The 17,449-nt window shown below is 40.7% G+C and overlaps 1 protein-coding gene across 22 annotated transcripts in view; it reads left to right on the forward strand.

Annotated features, from left to right (window-relative positions):
* The window catches only part of ANKS1B (ankyrin repeat and sterile alpha motif domain containing 1B), a 1,105,044-nt gene that overhangs the window by 808,214 nt on the left and 279,381 nt on the right, over positions 1-17,449 (forward strand). For all 22 annotated transcript variants that reach the window (XM_027592180.1, XM_027592182.1, XM_027592181.1 and 19 more), the window contains one exon: positions 10,491-10,643. In XM_027592180.1, coding sequence (XP_027447981.1) covers positions 10,491-10,643 — 153 coding nt within the window. The remainder of the gene's footprint in view (positions 1-10,490; positions 10,644-17,449) is intronic.

The following is a 17,449-nucleotide window of genomic DNA, read 5'->3' on the forward strand; positions in this document are numbered from 1 at the left end:
GGCTGTTGCAATCAGTAGGTTTACATAAATGATAGTCAGGTTTGTGTGTTCGTACCCAGGGATAGCTGCCCTTGCCCACATGAGGACCTTTACCAGTACTTCACATACGAGTTTCCAGCTCTCACCAAGTCCAAGCCAGGTAACTTCTAGACCCTTACAACTGTTTTAACACAAAGATTATCAACCGCAAACTTACTCCAACTATGCCTCTCATGCCATAATTTCCAAGAAAGGCCAGCAAAATCCCAACACAAAAGGCAAAACCCTCTACCTCATCTCAATCCCCATAGCACCCTTGGACTCTTTTATTTATTTATTTATTTTGTTAAAGATCCTATTCATCCATTTGACAGAAAGAGACACAGCGAGAGAGGGACCACAAGCAGGGGGAGTGGGAGAGGGAGAAGCAGGCTTCCCGAGGAGCAGGGAGCCGGATGCGGGGCTCGATCCCAGGACCCTGGGATCATGACCTGAGCCCAAGGCAGACGCCCAATAACTGAGTGGCACCCCATACCCTTGGACTCTTATTCCCTTATATTTCAGACCTTCCTCAGCCCTGAGTCCTCATTTCTCACTCCTCCCCATGCCTTTTCCTTGTACTTTCTAAAACCTTCCATCTCCCTCCTCCCCTTCCCGTGCAGACTCCTGAAAAGAATAGCTCTGATCACAATTTCTACTTTCTCATCTCTAACTTAAACCTCAACAAAGGGCAGCCTCGCCTCCGGGCTCTTTTCCATAAAATCCTGGTGACCTGTCTGCCAGATCCCATGAACCTGTCTCCTTCCTCATCTTAGTAGACCTCTCTGCAGCCTCCCACCACTGCTAACCACACCCTCTTTGAAGCTAAGTTTCCCCCACTTTCCTTCTTGTCTTGACTATTGCTTTTTTGGTCTCCTGAGTATGATTCTTATCTTTCACTTTGAAAGTGTTGGTTTGTCCTGACACCACTTCTCTTCCCGCAGTACATACCCTCCGTAGTCTCATCCATGCATGATTTCAGCTCCCACTGACGATAAAAATAACTTAAGATTTATTGAGTGCTTCTGTGTGCCAAGTACTATGCATTGTTTCACTGCGTGCCTACTAGTTCCCCCAGAGGTAGACATTCTTATCGCTCACATGACTAACCAGAAGACGGACGCTGAGGAAGACTGAGTGGCTTACTCAAGGTCATATAGCTGATAAGTGGAGGAGCCAAGACTCCCACCTGTCCTGCGAATGATGCCCAAGGTTATATGTCTCCTCGGATTTCTCCCCCAAATTTAAAGTGCAGTTCCACAGCATCTTTAATTTCTCATGTCTCAAAATTATTCACGTCCTGTCAGGCTATTTTCTCTTCTTTCTCTGCTAGTAACACCACCATGTACCTGGGTACAAGGACTCAGAGCTAGAAACTTGAGGTTTTCCCACGATTTCCCCCTCTTATACCTTGTGTAGTTACCACAAAGGGATGCTAGCGTGATTGACAGAAAGATGCCAACAAACGCAGTTAAAGGAAATGAGGTTTCTTTGAATGGCAAGGGCTGTGAAAATTAATGGCTTCATAAAACAAGAGACAATGTGACGTACTGTCAAGTGGAAGCACAGGCTTCCTTAAATGTTATGTATGAAATTACTTTATTTTCGGGGCGCCTGGGTGGCTCAGTTGGTTAAGCGACTGCCTTCGGCTCAGGTCATGATCCTGAAGTTCCAGGATCAAGTCCCGCATCGGGCTCCCTGCTCAGCAGGGAGTCTGCTTCTCCCTCTGACCCTCCCTCCTCTCATGTGCTCTCTCTCTCTCTCTCATTCTCTCTCTCAAATAAATAAATAAAATCTTTAAAAAAAAGAAATTACTTTATTTTCAATTCTGTTTGTATTAGAGGAAAGGCGAAGCTGCTAGAATAGAAACCTCCATAATGTAGTGGTTTAAAGAATAGAACATATACTTCTCCCACGTAACAGTCTTGAAGTACGCAGTCCAGGTTTACAAATTGGCTCTGCTCTGTGCGATTCTGGAAGGACCCGGGACCCTCCATCTGTCGCTCTGTCATCCTCTAACACACTGCTACTCAAAGCATGGTCCATGGACTGACAGCATTAGCATTACCAGGAAGCTTGTTAGAAATGCAGAATCTCAAATTCTCCCTCCAGCCTATTGAATTAGAACCTGCACGTTAACAAGATTTCCCACGTGATTCTTTTGTACATTCAGGTTTGAGAAGAAGTTCCCAAACTCTAGGTTATTATTTTGCTGGTGTAGTCAAAGCTGGGCTGCAGGCACTGATGTTCCAGCTCATGAGAAGACGGGAAAAAAAAAAAAAATAAAAGGCAATTCTAGAGCAAGGAACCTATCTTTTAGGTTGAAGGTGACCTGGAGGTTACATGCATCACTTTCACTAGCTCAATATATTCTCATGGAAACAACCAGAAGCAAAGCTGGTGTTATCTTTTTTTTTTTTTTTTGGATATTTATTTACTCATTTGGTGTATCTTGTCTCTAGTAAGCCTCATTACTGTGGAAGAGGAGGGAACAGATTTTAGTGGACAACAAGGGATCTCTGTTTCAATTTGGTAACAATTTTCAGACATAAAAATATCTAATTTGTTATTGACTTCCGGGCTTCCTTATTCTCTTGATCTAATTACCATGCCAATATCGTAATGCTGACTTAACAACTTATTGTATTCGGGACTATTTTTTTAGAGAGTGGGGAGGGGCAGTGGGAGTGGGAGGAAATCTTAAGCAGGCTCCATTCCCAGCGCCAAGCCCAACGCGGAGCCCGATCTCACCACCCTGAGATCATGACCTGAGCCGACCAAATCAAGTCAGATGCTTGACTGAGCCATCTCAGCACCCCAGAAATTTTTATGTAATCCCAAATCTATTATAATACAATATCTTTCCCTCTTTTTATTTCCTTTTCCTATTTTTATTGCCTTCTTGCTACAGCTTTCATCCTGTGGCTCCATCAGTTTCTAAAATACTATCCTTGTCTGAACAGACAAAGCTGGTTTCAGGCAGAGAGGAGGAATCACAGGCAACACATATGTGTCCATACAGATATAACAAATCCAGAATATTTCAAATAAAACTGAGAGATTAAGAGGAAATAGAACTGTAGTGGTGGTGTAATCTTACAAAAGTCTTCTAGATCAATGGTTTTCAAACATTTCTTTTTAAAGCAGAGAGAGCTCTTCTTCCTCTTCTTGGCTGTGTAAAACACTTTAAAATATGGGGTACCCTGACAGAGGTAGACTAGGCAGTCCCAGAGCCTCACCTGTTCGGCTGCCCCCTAATTGGCTCCCTTAACACCCCAGATTCCACAGAGCACACTGTCCTGGGTCAATAGTCTCTGCATGCTAGGTAGCCTGTGATGTTATCAGTATGCCCTCTCTGAGGCCAGATTTGCTTTAAGAGGCTCCTAGAGGAAAGTCAATGCAGAATAACATTTGCATTTGGGCAGAATAACAAAACACTGAGAGCAACAAGGAAGGTATTTAGTAAAACGTATCAACGTATCCCAATTTTTTTGAGACTAAAGCTTCTTTCACTGCTAACTCCAATTTCTGTCCCAGCTTGGGTTTTCCCCACACTTTGGGATTCAACAAGTTGAATCAGATCAATTTGTTGTGAAGCTCTGTTAGGAATGCCTAATGCCAGCCCACCACTCTGCCTCTCAGACTACAGCCTGTGCCTGACTCCCATTCACGCTCGGCGGTACTGCAGGCCTGGCAGCCCCTGCTACTCTCTGTCCAGCTCTGTTCTGCGGGTGTTCCTACTGGAAAAGAGTCTCAGCGCTGGTAATTTGAGAAAGCAGTCGCAGTGCTTCTTGTGGATGCTGCTGACAACTCATGAAAGACGCGTGGACGCCGTCTGAACTTCAGCCTAAATGTCCTGTTGTCCTTTTTTTTTTTTTTTTTTTAAGTTTTGCCTTTGGGCTTCTTTTTTCTTTACCGGATAAGTAAATCTGACACTAATTTGATATTAACTTACAAAAGATAGAATTGCAAGATGTAGGAATTATGAAGCAACTTTGAGATCATTGGCCCAACACCATCTTTTTACAGATGAGAACACTGAAGCTTGGAGAGGTGAGGTAACTTGCCGATCGTTACACAGCTTGTTAACAGTAGAGCCAAGATGCTGGTTTATAGAAACAAAGCCCAGTGCATTTCGTAACACAACATACTACCTGGAATTGGTTCTTGGTATGTAATCATTTTAAATAGTTGTACAACATTAATGTTAGATAGAAAAATAGCCTTCATCTTCATAAGATGTAGCACAAAATGCAAATGTCCCTTATAAGTGGACGCCATGCCACTGAATTTGTCACTTTATCTTCATGTGTTCATTAAATCACTTAATTTAATAAACATTTGGCAAATGCCTGCAATGTATGGGATGCTTCACTGGGACCTAAGAGACAAAGATGGCTAAGACCTTGCTTCTTCACTGAAAGGGTGAGAGTCTAATGAAGAAGACAGATACTCATATCTCTAGCGATAACAGAATCATATGCAAACTACCACAAAAATCTAGGAGAAGGTATGATTAATTTTGACTTGGGAGTAACGGTAGCATTGGAGAAGGCTTCACAGAACAGGCAATATTTAAAAAGGGTCTTTAAAGAAAGGATAGAATTTCAACAGGAGAACAGAGGAAAAACAGTATTCTTGGCAGAGGGAATGGCAGGAGCAAAGGTACGGAGTTATACTAGTTATAAAATGGATATGCCCCCCAAAATTATACTTCTAAAATAAAGAATTACTTAGTTTAGGGTTAGCAAGGATGTAGGACATAGATGTTTACTAGATAACAGTAAAGGTGGGGCGAGGCCTCATCTATAAATTGCCACACTGACACTTCTACCTGTACCATTGGCCAAGCAAGTACATGGCCAACATCAATGGGATGAAGAAGTAACTCAATCACAGTGGGATACAATGCAGATCCCTTGGCAAAGAGCACAGACGCATAGTTCTAATACAGAAAGAAAGTGAAGAGTTGGAAACAATTCAATCTACTTGAGTGACCTTGTTAGATATATTTCTGAAAAGTAGCTGTCAGCTGGGGTGGGGGTGGTATAAATAAGTTAACAGACATAAACCCTTTTAAAATAAGATGGAAAAGGAAGGAAGTGAGGGAAAGAGAAAGGGATGAGAGAGGAAAGAAGAATCTTGATGGGAAGTTGAAAAGATTAGCAGCCAAAGGATTCAATATTATGCAATTTCTAAATAAGCATGGGCAAAGCAAACAAATAAATAAAAATAAATAAGCATGAGCCTAATTTAGAGCAGTGATGAGGGAAGAAAACTAAGAGTCATTAAAGACCTGTGCTAGGCAATCATATAATGTTTACACTTGGGGTAGATACTATTGTCAGATTCCAAAGTCCATTTTGGAATCAGGGAACTGAAATCAAATTTATGAGCCTTGTTGACCTAATTAAATATGATAGTAAAACAGAAAGAGGAAAGTAAGATGACTTACCAAGTAAGCATCTACTTGGGCAATAGTGTGATGCTTCCCCACTAACTGAGATCGGGAACACAGAAGGAGGGCCTGTTTGGTAGCTGAAGGAGATAAAGTTGTTGTTTTTTTTATGTTATGTTAATCACCATACATTACATCATTAGTTTTTTTGTTTGTTTGACAGAGAAAGAGACAGCGAGAGAGGGAACACAAGCCGGGAGAGTGGGAGGGGGAGAAGCAGTCTTCCTGCCGAGCAGGGAGCCCGATGCAGTGCTTGATCCCAGGACCCTGGGATCATGACCTGAGCTGAAGGCAGACGCTTAACGACTGAGCCACCCAGGCGCCCTCTCACATCATTAGTTTTTGATACAGTGTTCCATGATTCATTGTTTACATATAACACCCAGTGCTCCATGCAGAATGTGCCCTCTTTAATACCCATCACCAGGCTAACCCATCCCCCCACCCCCCTCCCCTCTAGAACCCTCAGTTTGTTTTCAGAGTCCATCATCTCTCATGGTTCATCTCCCCCTCTGATTTCCCCCCATTCATTCTTCCCCTCCTGCTATCTTCTTCTTTTTTTTTTTTAACATATAATGTATTTATTTCAGAGGTACAGATCTGTGATTCAACAGTCTTACACAATTCACAGCACTCACCATAGCACATACCCTCCCCAATGTCTATCACCCAGCCACCCCCTCCCTCCCACCGCCCACCACTCCAGCAAACCTCAGTTTGTTTCCTGAGATTAAGAATTCCTCATATCAGTGAGGTCATATGATACATGTCTTTCTCTGATTGACTTATTTTGCTCAGCATAACACTCTCCAGTTCTATCCACATCGTTGCAAATGGCAAGATCTCATTCCTTTTGATGGCTGCATAATATTCCATGGTATATATATATACCACATCTTCTTTATGAAGGAGATAAAGTTTTGACTCATATTGTGTGATAGCTGTATGAGCCATCTTTGTGAGGTATCCCAAAATGTTTGGAAATTTGTATCTTAAAGCTCAAGAAGAGAAGCTAATCGTGGAAAAACACTACAGAAATAAAGGCAAAAGCTTTAGAAGCATGGAAAATAATATGAGCAAAGATACAATAGGGTCTTGCACACACAATTCATGTTCATGGCATGGCTAGCAGCTTAACACACTGTTTAGGCATGCACATGCATCTACTCATATGTACTAGGGTGCACATGGCAGAGTAGTAGAGGGTTAAGTTGAAAAGATAAGTTTATACCTGATCTCAATTGCCCTAGAATTCTGGAATAGGACATTTTCACTTCTGTTTTTCACTTTTATCAAGAAGGAGTCACTATAGGTTTTTGTGCCAGTGTTGACTTAAAAGCCTGGGTTTTGGGAATCCTGATGCAGCAGCATCATAGAAGCTGCACCAAAGGTGGGAGGCCAAGTGGAAGGCTGTTACCTTAGTTTTCGTAAAGCACTAACAAGAACCCAAAGAGCGCAGTGGCAGTAAGAACAGAAATGAAGGAACAGATGGAAGAATTGCTTCAAAAGAAATTATTGTGCAGCACAGTAACCATTCTGCATATCATTAAATAAGTGTCAAGTTAATTTTGTAACTCCATTTGGCTCTAATGCTTTCTTCTCCTCAGGTATGCGGAGACTTCATAATTTATTGGTCACCTGTTTGCATAGTTTTTAATTAAGAGTTATAACTTCCTTGAGGAAGAGACTCAGACTGTTTTGTTCTGTACTGCTCCACAACATTCAGAACAGGCACTGACTAAATATTTATTGGGTGAACCCTCCCCGGCACATGTCAGTGCGTTCATTTCCAGGTTCTCGCCGCTCTTGCTGTCTACCTTGTCCCCATCTCTCATCCTCCCACCAAATATGTTCCTCCCTCTCACCTCCTCAAGGCTGCTCAGGAAGAACTTGCCTCACAGGAGGAACCACATTACTGAGAGTCTGCATTCAGTCAGATACTGATGTGCCTTTTTTCTGATCCTGCCTTCAACCAAGCTCAACTACTTCTCTCTTTAGTATTTTTAATGTCATTCAGACATAGCCAGTAACTTTCCAGTCATGTAAAATATTGAAAACTCACTTCCAATCCATGTAAGCCTCTAATTTTATTCACTTCATCCCTCCCCCACCACTGCTCCCCAAGTTTAGGCTTCCCCCAAGGGACTGGCACCTCTCTTTCCTGATTCCAAATTTCCTGCCACTGGAGGAAGAAGGAGGGGTTGGAAGGAAAAACAAACTTTTTTCTACTAATTGGGTTTCCTTGCAGAGTTCTGGTTGGTGTCTCCATCCCTGCTCATCACTGGCTAACTGTGACCATCAGCCAACATCTGTATGGCAGGTGGCCAGGGATTGCTCTGTGTGTGTGCGTGCGTGTGCACTTTGGGTGACCTATGGGGACCCCAGTGCAGAATTCTCTGGTGGGGGACGTCTGACTCTACCCCAGATTGTTTCAAGGCTCCCTAAGCTCATCCCCAGGATCTGCCGCTGGGGTGGTCAGGTTCTGGAGGGCTAACAGTAAAACCTTGCCAAGCTGTTAATTTCAACTCCAATGGGCTTCTCTTCCTACCTTCTTGCCCTTTCTCCCATTATTTCTTTCTGTCAGCTGAGGCAGTCAGGGAGTTTCCAGGGCTGCAGGGATTAGTCAGGATAGTAGCATTGGTTCAACCATCTCTTCATAAGTCCTGGAGAATGTCCCTAGCCCCAATATTTTTATAGCTCTATAGTATATGTAGGTACTTAGTACCTTTGCGCCTCTGCTTTGGATCCTAATCGCCAATTTTACGCAAACAACATTCAGTTACTTGCAACTGCCACTAAACTTCATTTTACAAACTCTGAGTTGTCGTTTACATTTGTAGCTATTGCAGAATAAATATTGTGTTAACTGTTACTGAACAAATGTTCAGTGAGTAGCTAAAAGAGGTCAGTCCAAGTACAAGTGACATATAAAAGTTTGATGCTGTTCAGACTCTGATGCAAATGATGAATTATACTGTAACTCCCAATAGAAGACATTTAAACCTCAAAGTGTAAAATAGATTGGGGAGTGGAACAATAGGAAAGAGGAGAGGAGGAAAGGTAATTTAAAAGTGAAGGAGTAAATATAATCCCAGAAGAAGAAAAGGGAGATAAAAGGGCAGAAGAAATACTTAAAAATATAATCACCTTGAGCTTTGATTAAGCCTGTCCAGGAGGAAAAAACAAAAACAAAAACAAAAAAACAGCTACAAATTCTATTTTGGGGACGTGGGGAATTTACATACGGACTGTATATCAGGTAATATAATTGGATCAATGTTAGATTTATTGAGTGTGCCGCTTCTGTGGCTATGTAGGAGGTCGTTGCTCTTAGAAGATGCATGCTGAAACACCAAGGCTAAAGTTCCATCATGTGTGCTAAAAGTTCAGGGGAAAAACTGTCTTCCCAGTGGTTCACCTAAAATAAAACGTGTGTTGTGTGCATGTGAATGAGGAAGTGGGTATAGAGAAAAAGGTAGAAACCCAGTGTGGCCAAATGTTAACCTTGCGTGAATCTGGGTCCAGGGTCTTCTGGGAGACATGGACATGCTCCTCCCGTCTCTCTCTTCGAGGAAGGAGAGTAGTCAGCAGACAACCTTCAGCTGTCAGCACCTGCAGAGTCTGTCTGCCTCTGCTGCGGAGAGGGGCCTCACTAGGTCCTGCTTTTCCCATGGCAGCCGCATCCAGTGACGGAGAGTGTGGGGCACAAAGGGCCAGTCATGCTGCCAGCAGGGGACGTCTAGGAGCATGACCTGCGCCAGAGCTCCCCACTGGGTTCACAGAGCCTTCGTCAGGACCCATCACAGTCCGACACCTCTTCTGTCCGACCCTCCTTCTCGTCCCTCCTTGCATAGGTGTTGATCCCTAACGAACACCTTGAATCCCAAACAAACAAACAAGCAAACAAATGCAAGAGTAAGGAGAATCTCCAAAATGAGAACGCTGCATAGTTTAGGATTAAAATCTGAGTCCCTGACAGCCAGACAAATCTTTTCTCCACAGAAATCAGAGCCATCGAGATTTCCATTAATATTTATCTCCTTGAATCTGAAGGAAGAGGGAAACCTATGTATTTTGCCCAGTTCTGCTTTTCCCATCCTGAATTGCAACATCAGGTTGGCGTGGTGCCAGTTGTCCGTAACAGCGGAAGTATCAGATCCGCGGTGTGGCATGCAGAGCAACGCAAGTCCTCGAAGTGACTTACTTCAAAAGCCAAGAACCAGAAATTCAACTAAAATTTCAAATAAAAGCTAAAAAGACTAGAATAATCATACAAAATTTTAAACCCAGAAGTTTCTCTTGCTTAAATTACTTTCACACTCCAATTTAAACTCAGAAACGTTATGCTGCTGTCACACTTCTTTGTTCTCCCAAAGGAAAAAAAAAAATCTGTATATAGCTGACAAAAAATAGGAACCTGTCTGCCAGCAAGTTCTCTATTCATGTCTAACATACTGTAGAGTCTATGCAGAACACATGGTCTTTAAACACCAAAAAGCCTCTTCTTTACTGGCTTAACACTGCAGTATGTTTCTCCAGCATGTTTGCACTACCTACATGTCTTGCATAAGCATGCATTCCTTTGGATGTTTGAGCCGTGCAGTATTTTCACATGCTTTGATGTTGCACATATGAGAATTATCATCTACATTTTGGAAGTGCAGTTCCTTGTGCCTTCAGCATTGAATTTAAGACTGCTCAACTGCCATGATTTTAAGTTTCATCCAACAGAATGTCAATAACATCTATGAACAAAAGTTTGACACAGTTCCTTTTCTCAAATATGGAGTTGGTGCAGCAGCTAGGTTGGAAATTTCTGGGTGCACTTTCGAAAACTAATTCAGCGTGAAAATTATTAGTGACTTAGAATTGTGCGTAAAGTATTTTGGTTTTCTTATTTTCTTATCCACAAAGATCTGTTGCTTCAAATCGGATAAGTTTCCAAGTGGCAAGACCCATTCTGTTTGTTGGAACTCGAAGTAATCCTCATCCTACGTGGTGTTCTTTATTACAGATGAGACCCATTGGCCATGATGGCTATCACCCCACTTCTGTCGCTGAGTGGCTGGATTCCATTGAACTAGGTGACTACACCAAAGCCTTTCTAATTAATGGCTACACATCGATGGACCTGTTGAAAAAAATCTGGGAGGTTGAACTTATTAACGTAAGTTGGTCTCTTAAAGATACCTTACCCGTTCAACCCTTGGTAAATGAAATTCCTGTTGTAGGTAGGTAATATTTTCTTTCTTTGTTACTATTTGGACATCCATCAGGAATTTACAGATATGCCTTCTGCTTTTAAATACACGTCTGTCTTGTTTCCAGTCAAGCTCCACGGTCGTTGTCTTTTAAAGTTTGGATATGGGGAAGTGGGAGGACTCTCAGGGTGTTTTGCGTTATCCGAGAGAAACTTCCCAAGCATTTTGAGGCTTTCCATTTTAGAAAATTTAGTTAGCTCAGGATATGGACATGATAACAAATAGGCTCCCATCCTGATCTTGCTCATATTCACTGTTAAAGATTAGAGTTCTCATTTTTAGTTTCCTATCTCTATTATGTTTCCCTGTCTCTGTTCCTTGGCTGCATATATAAACCCCATTCTTGAAGACACTGCATTTGTTTTATTAAGTAGGCTGCTATAATATCAAAAGTTTATTATCCAGAGTTTGTATCTAATCTTAAGTTGTCTCTGTTTTATTTATATACTTGGCATAGATTTTCTATAAAAACTGGCCAACTTATGTTGCCGTGTATTCAGGCCCAAAGAGATCAACTAGATCTGCATAAATGGTTTTAATACTGATACTTTACTTATTTCATTTTTACTGCTCGTTTACGTCCAGTGGTGTCAAGGAATGAAAGAATGAAGAGGTAACATGTAATTAACATGCCTTCACATTATATTTGGCATCCTGAACATTTCTTTTCCAAAATGGGTGAAAAATCATTTAATCTTTTAGAGAATTTCTTAGATTTGAATTTTGTATTCTAAAACTTTAAGAAACACTCATAACCTGAAAGATAAAGCAAATAAATTTCTGCTGGTTCAAAAGAGATTCATTTTACTCTCTATGCTACTTTCTCTCCACAAGTCCAATCGCTGCATATTGCATGCCATTAATTATTTTGTTTTTATTAGTCGTAACTAATTATTCTTTGCTTTTAAAGGTCTGTCTTAAAAATAATATCTTTTCTAGAACATCTCATAAAAACTGTCCTTCGATCTAAAAATCATAGTAAATGGACAAATGCTTGGCCCCTTCTTCTAATTTGCCATTAGTTACTCTTTGCTTTCTGTCCTTACTCCTTCACAAAAGCTATCATTATTTCAGCAGAAACTCGCTGTCTGACTGAAAACCTCTGATTAATTTTGTTCTTAGCCTGTGTGGCAACACAGCAGAACGCACAGAGAGTGTGTTGCATTCTGGTTCCATCCTGGAGATTTCAGTTCTCCACTGAGATTCCAGGACTCATCCGATGGCTATGGTTAGCCATTTGTTAAAGGGGGACCTGCCATAGATCAAACAAACATGTTTCCAATTAAGTGACATTCTAGTCAATTATACAACTTGACAAATATCTCTGCATAAAGTCTTCCGAATAATATTGTTCCCCACTGAAGAACAAATACTTATACAGCACATGAGTTACTCACTTAATGGGCATTAGCAGTAATCACTCATTAAAAAGGAGGGATGCCAATAGAACTCTATGATAAAATGTTTTCTTTGAAGCAAGGCTCATCAAAGCAGGACTAGAAGTCTCTCAAAATCCAAATGCTGGGGCTAACGTTGAAGGTGTGAGCTTGGGCCCACACTTTTCCCAGTGCTGGGGGGACGAGCAGCCTAGGAATCCCTGTTCAGTCACTGTGTCCCTTGTGGATGACTGCAGTGACTTCGGTCAGGGAGGCTCTGAGGCCCCAGGTTTAATGCCAGGGCTCAGGGACTGATCTACCACCACCCACAGACCAACTAGGCTTGAGTTGGGACAGAAGAATAGCCTTTTCCACCCATACAGACTCTTGAAGCATTTTCCTTTTAGCTCCATGTGCTGTAATACAATCTGTCTTCAGTCCTGCAAGAAGTAGCTTGTCACAAGCATTGTTATCAGAACTAGAAAACACAGTCACTGGGTCTTAGATCTTGAGGCCAATTCCTCTGGCCTGGAGTACATCTGCATCTAATATCAACCCAGTGTATTTTCCTTAAGCTGATAGAATTTAAAGTTTGTGACATCTTTATGGGCAAGTTCACACTCTTGAGGAGGCTTTTTGAGTCATTTAATTCCATAGGTTTATTTATTATAAACTAAAATTGATCTGTACCCTTAGACTTGGAAATCAGAGAACAAAATTTTTATGCCCACCAGAACTGCTACAAGGGTGATGCCTTTGATGGTTCTGGGTTGTTGGGTTTTAAAATGAAAGAAAGGCAAAAATGTGTGCCTTCTGGCTTACAAGGCTTTAGGCTAGTTTCAAATTCAAGGCTTTAATTCATCCCAGCTAATGAGATAAGACGTCCAAATATGAAATAATCTCATATATAATATATGGGCCCAGCAATTCTACATTAAGTACCCATAATTTGTTGTTTTCTGACCTGAAGGGAATGTGCAGTCACTTTGATTTAGAGCAAAGCTTTTTAGAGAAATTCACATCCTGAATCTTTGTAATGAGTGGCTCATTTTAAGGCAGCCATTTGGCTTCAATAACTGTTGTTCTGTGTAAAGTGAAGAGAAAAGTGCAAGGTAGGGGGCTGTCTTTGATAGTGGGGGCTGCTGGTGGAGGGGAGGAGAGCAGAGGGTGAGGAGGCTGGCTGTTGCTGTAATTACAAATACGTTTAGCATCATTAAATAGTATTGAGTAAGCGTCTAATTTCACATGGTATTTCACTTGATATTTGAAAATCGTAACACATTCTCGGTGGGTATAAGTTTATTCAAAGTATTTTCATGAAGAAATGAAAACTATACAAAATTGTGATTTGAAAAGTACAAATGCATTTGAAATTATAATCTTTCAAAAATACCTCAAAGATTTTTTTTTTTTTTTTGGCGAAGTGCATTATTACCTTTGAAAAACAAAGTTATTTGAATAACCTAATGAAGATTTTTGGTCACAAAACTACCCAAAGTATAATATAGGGACGAGGGAGATTAATAGAAATCTCATTTCTTAATATCAGCATTCTCAGCAGTGGAAATCAAGCAGAAAGAAACTTTTAAGACATAGGTTTTACAGGCCCATGTGTGTCTAGACTTAAAGAATTTAGATGCCAATAATTGTTCCTTTTATTCCCTAATCCATGCTTCATACGCAGAAGCTCTTTTATTAATAGCTTTGTTTTGCCTGTGTCTGCTACTATCATTAATAACATCATTAATACTACTCTTACTTTTGTATTGATATTTTAGTGTTATGTGAATATATTGAGAGAGGTTGTCAGGCAAATTGTTCCCTGTGCAGATGCTAGCTGGATCAACCTCTCGCTTGAATTATAGCCCTCTCCAAAGGCTTGTTGAGAGAGCTAAAGACTAGTTAACAGTGCATTAGTACATGAATTTTCTTTACTCAGAAGGTTACTCAGGTCTTGTACAAGGTATTACCAAGTTTACAGAGCAGTTCCTACTGCTATTGATAACCTCAAGCAAAAAAGTATGGCAATTAATAATTATTATTAATATTTAATAATTTATTTTACCACCAAGTACCTACCAAGGGGATTCTGGTTAGATGAGATAAATTTGAACACTGTCCAGTTTATTAATGTGTAAATCTTAGTGCAGAATATCTCATAAATTTCTTCCCAGTGGCTTTACCATTATTTACCAAGGAAATAATTCTAGCCAATGCTTATGATACCCTACAATATTGATAATGATAGCAGTACCCACCAAGGTGTGCCTGGGTGGTGTAGTCAGTTAAACGTCTGACTCTCGTTTCGGCTCAGGTTGTGATCTGAGCGTTGTGAGATCTAGCCCCATGTAGAGCTCCATGCTCAATGCAGAATCTGCTTAAGACTCTCTCTCCCTCACCCTCTCTCTCTGCTCCTCCCCACTGCCACCTCACCCCCACTCTCTCTCTCTTTCTCTAAAATAAATAAATCTTAAAAAAGAAAAGTACCCACCAAAAGAACAAAATAAAAATCAGTTTTAGTGCATTCTTAATTCTCTGTTCATAAGTACAAGAATAGCTTTAAAAATCTAACTACAGTGATTGGCTGTGTTTTAAATACCTTCGGGTAGAAATAAAATAATTAAGGTAGCAATACCCATATGTGTCCCATGAAAATCATTTGACTTATTTTTTTCTTTTTTCTTTTTTTTATTATGTTATGTTAATCACCATACATTACATCATTAGTTTTTGATGTAGTGTTCCATGATTCGTTGTTTGAGTATTGCTCCATCCAATACGTGCCCTGTCTAATACCCATCACCCATTTGACTTATTTTTGCAGCAGAAAATTGATTAGAAGAACATTTGCTTCTTTCCTAATAGCTGCTGAAACTATACTTACATTACTCTTTCATTTAGGACTGTCAGATTTTTCTGGTTTTTGGTTTTATGGTTGGTTTTGGGTTTTTTTCCAATGTTGTTGATTTAATTTCTACCTTTCCAGGGAAGTTTTGTGATAATCTAATCACTTGGAGATGTACTAAGAATCTTCCAAATTTAACATTCTAATTTTATGTTAAATCTTTAATTATGTGACTTTATTTGCTTTAAATGCTATAGAAATACAGTCCCATCAGTATCAGGTTTAGACTCATTACTTGCTTTGATGTTTTTTATTTCATGATCAGCATTATAAACTCTCACTCCTATCTACTGTACCCTTCCTGCTTGTAACTGCAATTAAATTTACTCCCTAAAAGTCTTTTTTGTGTTGTGCACGTGAGTATGTGTGTCCGCATCTGTGTACACGTATCGGATAAAGGCAGATGGTAACTCATACTCCCAACCAAGAAGAATAACCAGCAAATTCACAAATTGCAGGGGATGTAAGGGGAGGATGAATGTTATAACTCGATTTCCAAGCCAATTATTTTAAGTAAAAGGTTAAGCCTTCACTATAGGACATTAACAAATGAGAAAAACATTCATATTTCCACATCAGGGAGGCTATATCGTTCAACACTTCAAATGTTAACAACTTTAATCAAAGCCAAAGGCTTTAACTAAATAACTGGATATGAGTATTCAAGTGTAGAACAAACTAAATTCTCTGTGGATGTAAGCCTCCACATACGGTACAGCCGGATCTACAGAAGACTTTGGGACCACTAGGTACAACCTCTGAGCTTTGGACTTTTTCAGGTCTGTATCAGGCAAAGCCCCCGGACTCCATCCCCCTCACTCACTGCATCTGAACTGCAAGCTCTTGCAGGGATTCTCTAGAAGCTTCCCTCATTCGGCTCAAGTTGTGAGAAAAGCACCCTTCTCCCTTCCTTACGTGAGATGAACAATCACCCCCCAGACAAATACTCACTTTCCAGTGATTTTTAACCCTTTCCTATCTGGCCTGGGGAGTGGTGATGGCTACCCTGGTGCTTTTGGTTCCACTGTCTTTCAGCATATTTTGCATATCTGCACCTATCATGTTGCTCTCGACTTTGGAGCCTTGACCTACACTGAAATCGAATTATACTACCTAGAATACACTGAAACATGAGAACTTCACTGGAAACAATCAATATAGCTTTTCTTTTGCTTCCAAAGTAAATTTACATATTTGCAGTGCCTCAGGGTCAGTCTGATGGAATAGGCATTATTGAAGTGTTGATGCCAGAATTAGAATGCACACGCACACACACACACACACACACACACACACACACACACACACACGCACTGAAACTAAACAAGGTATTTGGACTTCAAGAGAGCACTCAATAACAAATGAATTTCATGAAGAACTAACACCCTCTGATTATAGTCATTTATGAACCACCTCTGTACAAAAAGGAAAATCAGGTTCTATCTAGAAATGTCTATCTTAAAAAAAGTTGAGTGGACAACTGTTTGTTTTCTTCCCGGCCCCCACCAGATATCATTCACTCTTCTCCTGATTGAAAATCAAAGCATTCCTAATTTCCTCTGAAGAAGCCTCCTATTATAGTCTTCCTTGCCTGAACATATGACCTAAGCCAGACTCAGCATCCCAGCCTTCACCCCCACTCTCATGGGCTGCACAGGAGTCTTCATTAGGACCATTCTTAATTCTTCATAATTGGAGGGTCCCATGGAAAATGAAAATAGGGGACCCTTTGTTCAAAAATTATTAAAAGGCTTTAAAACAATGACAGCAGAGCATTAAGCAAAGCACAGATTCCTTCAAAGGGCAGGTCCTTTTGTAACCTCATAGGTCACACAACACACAAAGCCATCCCTGCTCTTCATTCTTCTGTGTGTAACTGTATTTCCATCTGCCTTCATTCTCCTGTACAAGCCCTTCCTTTAACATTTTTTAAAGTGTGGGCTACTGGTAAAAAGACTTTATTTTCCAAAGCTGTTTTTGCTGAGTATAGAATTCTTGTGTAACTACTTCAGAGATATGGATCCACCATCTTCTTTCCTGCATTATTTCTTTTTTAAAAAAATATTTTATTTATTTATTGAAAGAGAGAGAGACAGAGCACAACCAGGGGGAGAGGCAGAGGGAGAGGGAGAAGCAGGCTTCCCACTGAGCAGAGAGCCCGACATGGGGCTCGATCCCAGAACCCTGGGATCATGGCCTGAGCCCAAGGCAGACACTTAACCATCTGAGCCACCCAGGCGCCCCACCCCTGTGTTATTTCTGAGGAGACATGTGCTGTTATCCTTTCTTTTTTTGGTTTTGTTGTTGTTGCTTTTCCTCTGTATATAACTTGTCTTCCCGCCCCCCCCCCCCCCCCGCTGACTGCACATAAGAGTGTTCTTTTTATTACTGGTTTTGAACAATTTGATTATGATGAAACTTGATGTCATTT

This window comes from Zalophus californianus, chromosome 9, assembly GCF_009762305.2.
Source record: "Zalophus californianus isolate mZalCal1 chromosome 9, mZalCal1.pri.v2, whole genome shotgun sequence".
Classification (NCBI taxonomy): domain Eukaryota; kingdom Metazoa; phylum Chordata; class Mammalia; order Carnivora; family Otariidae; genus Zalophus; species Zalophus californianus.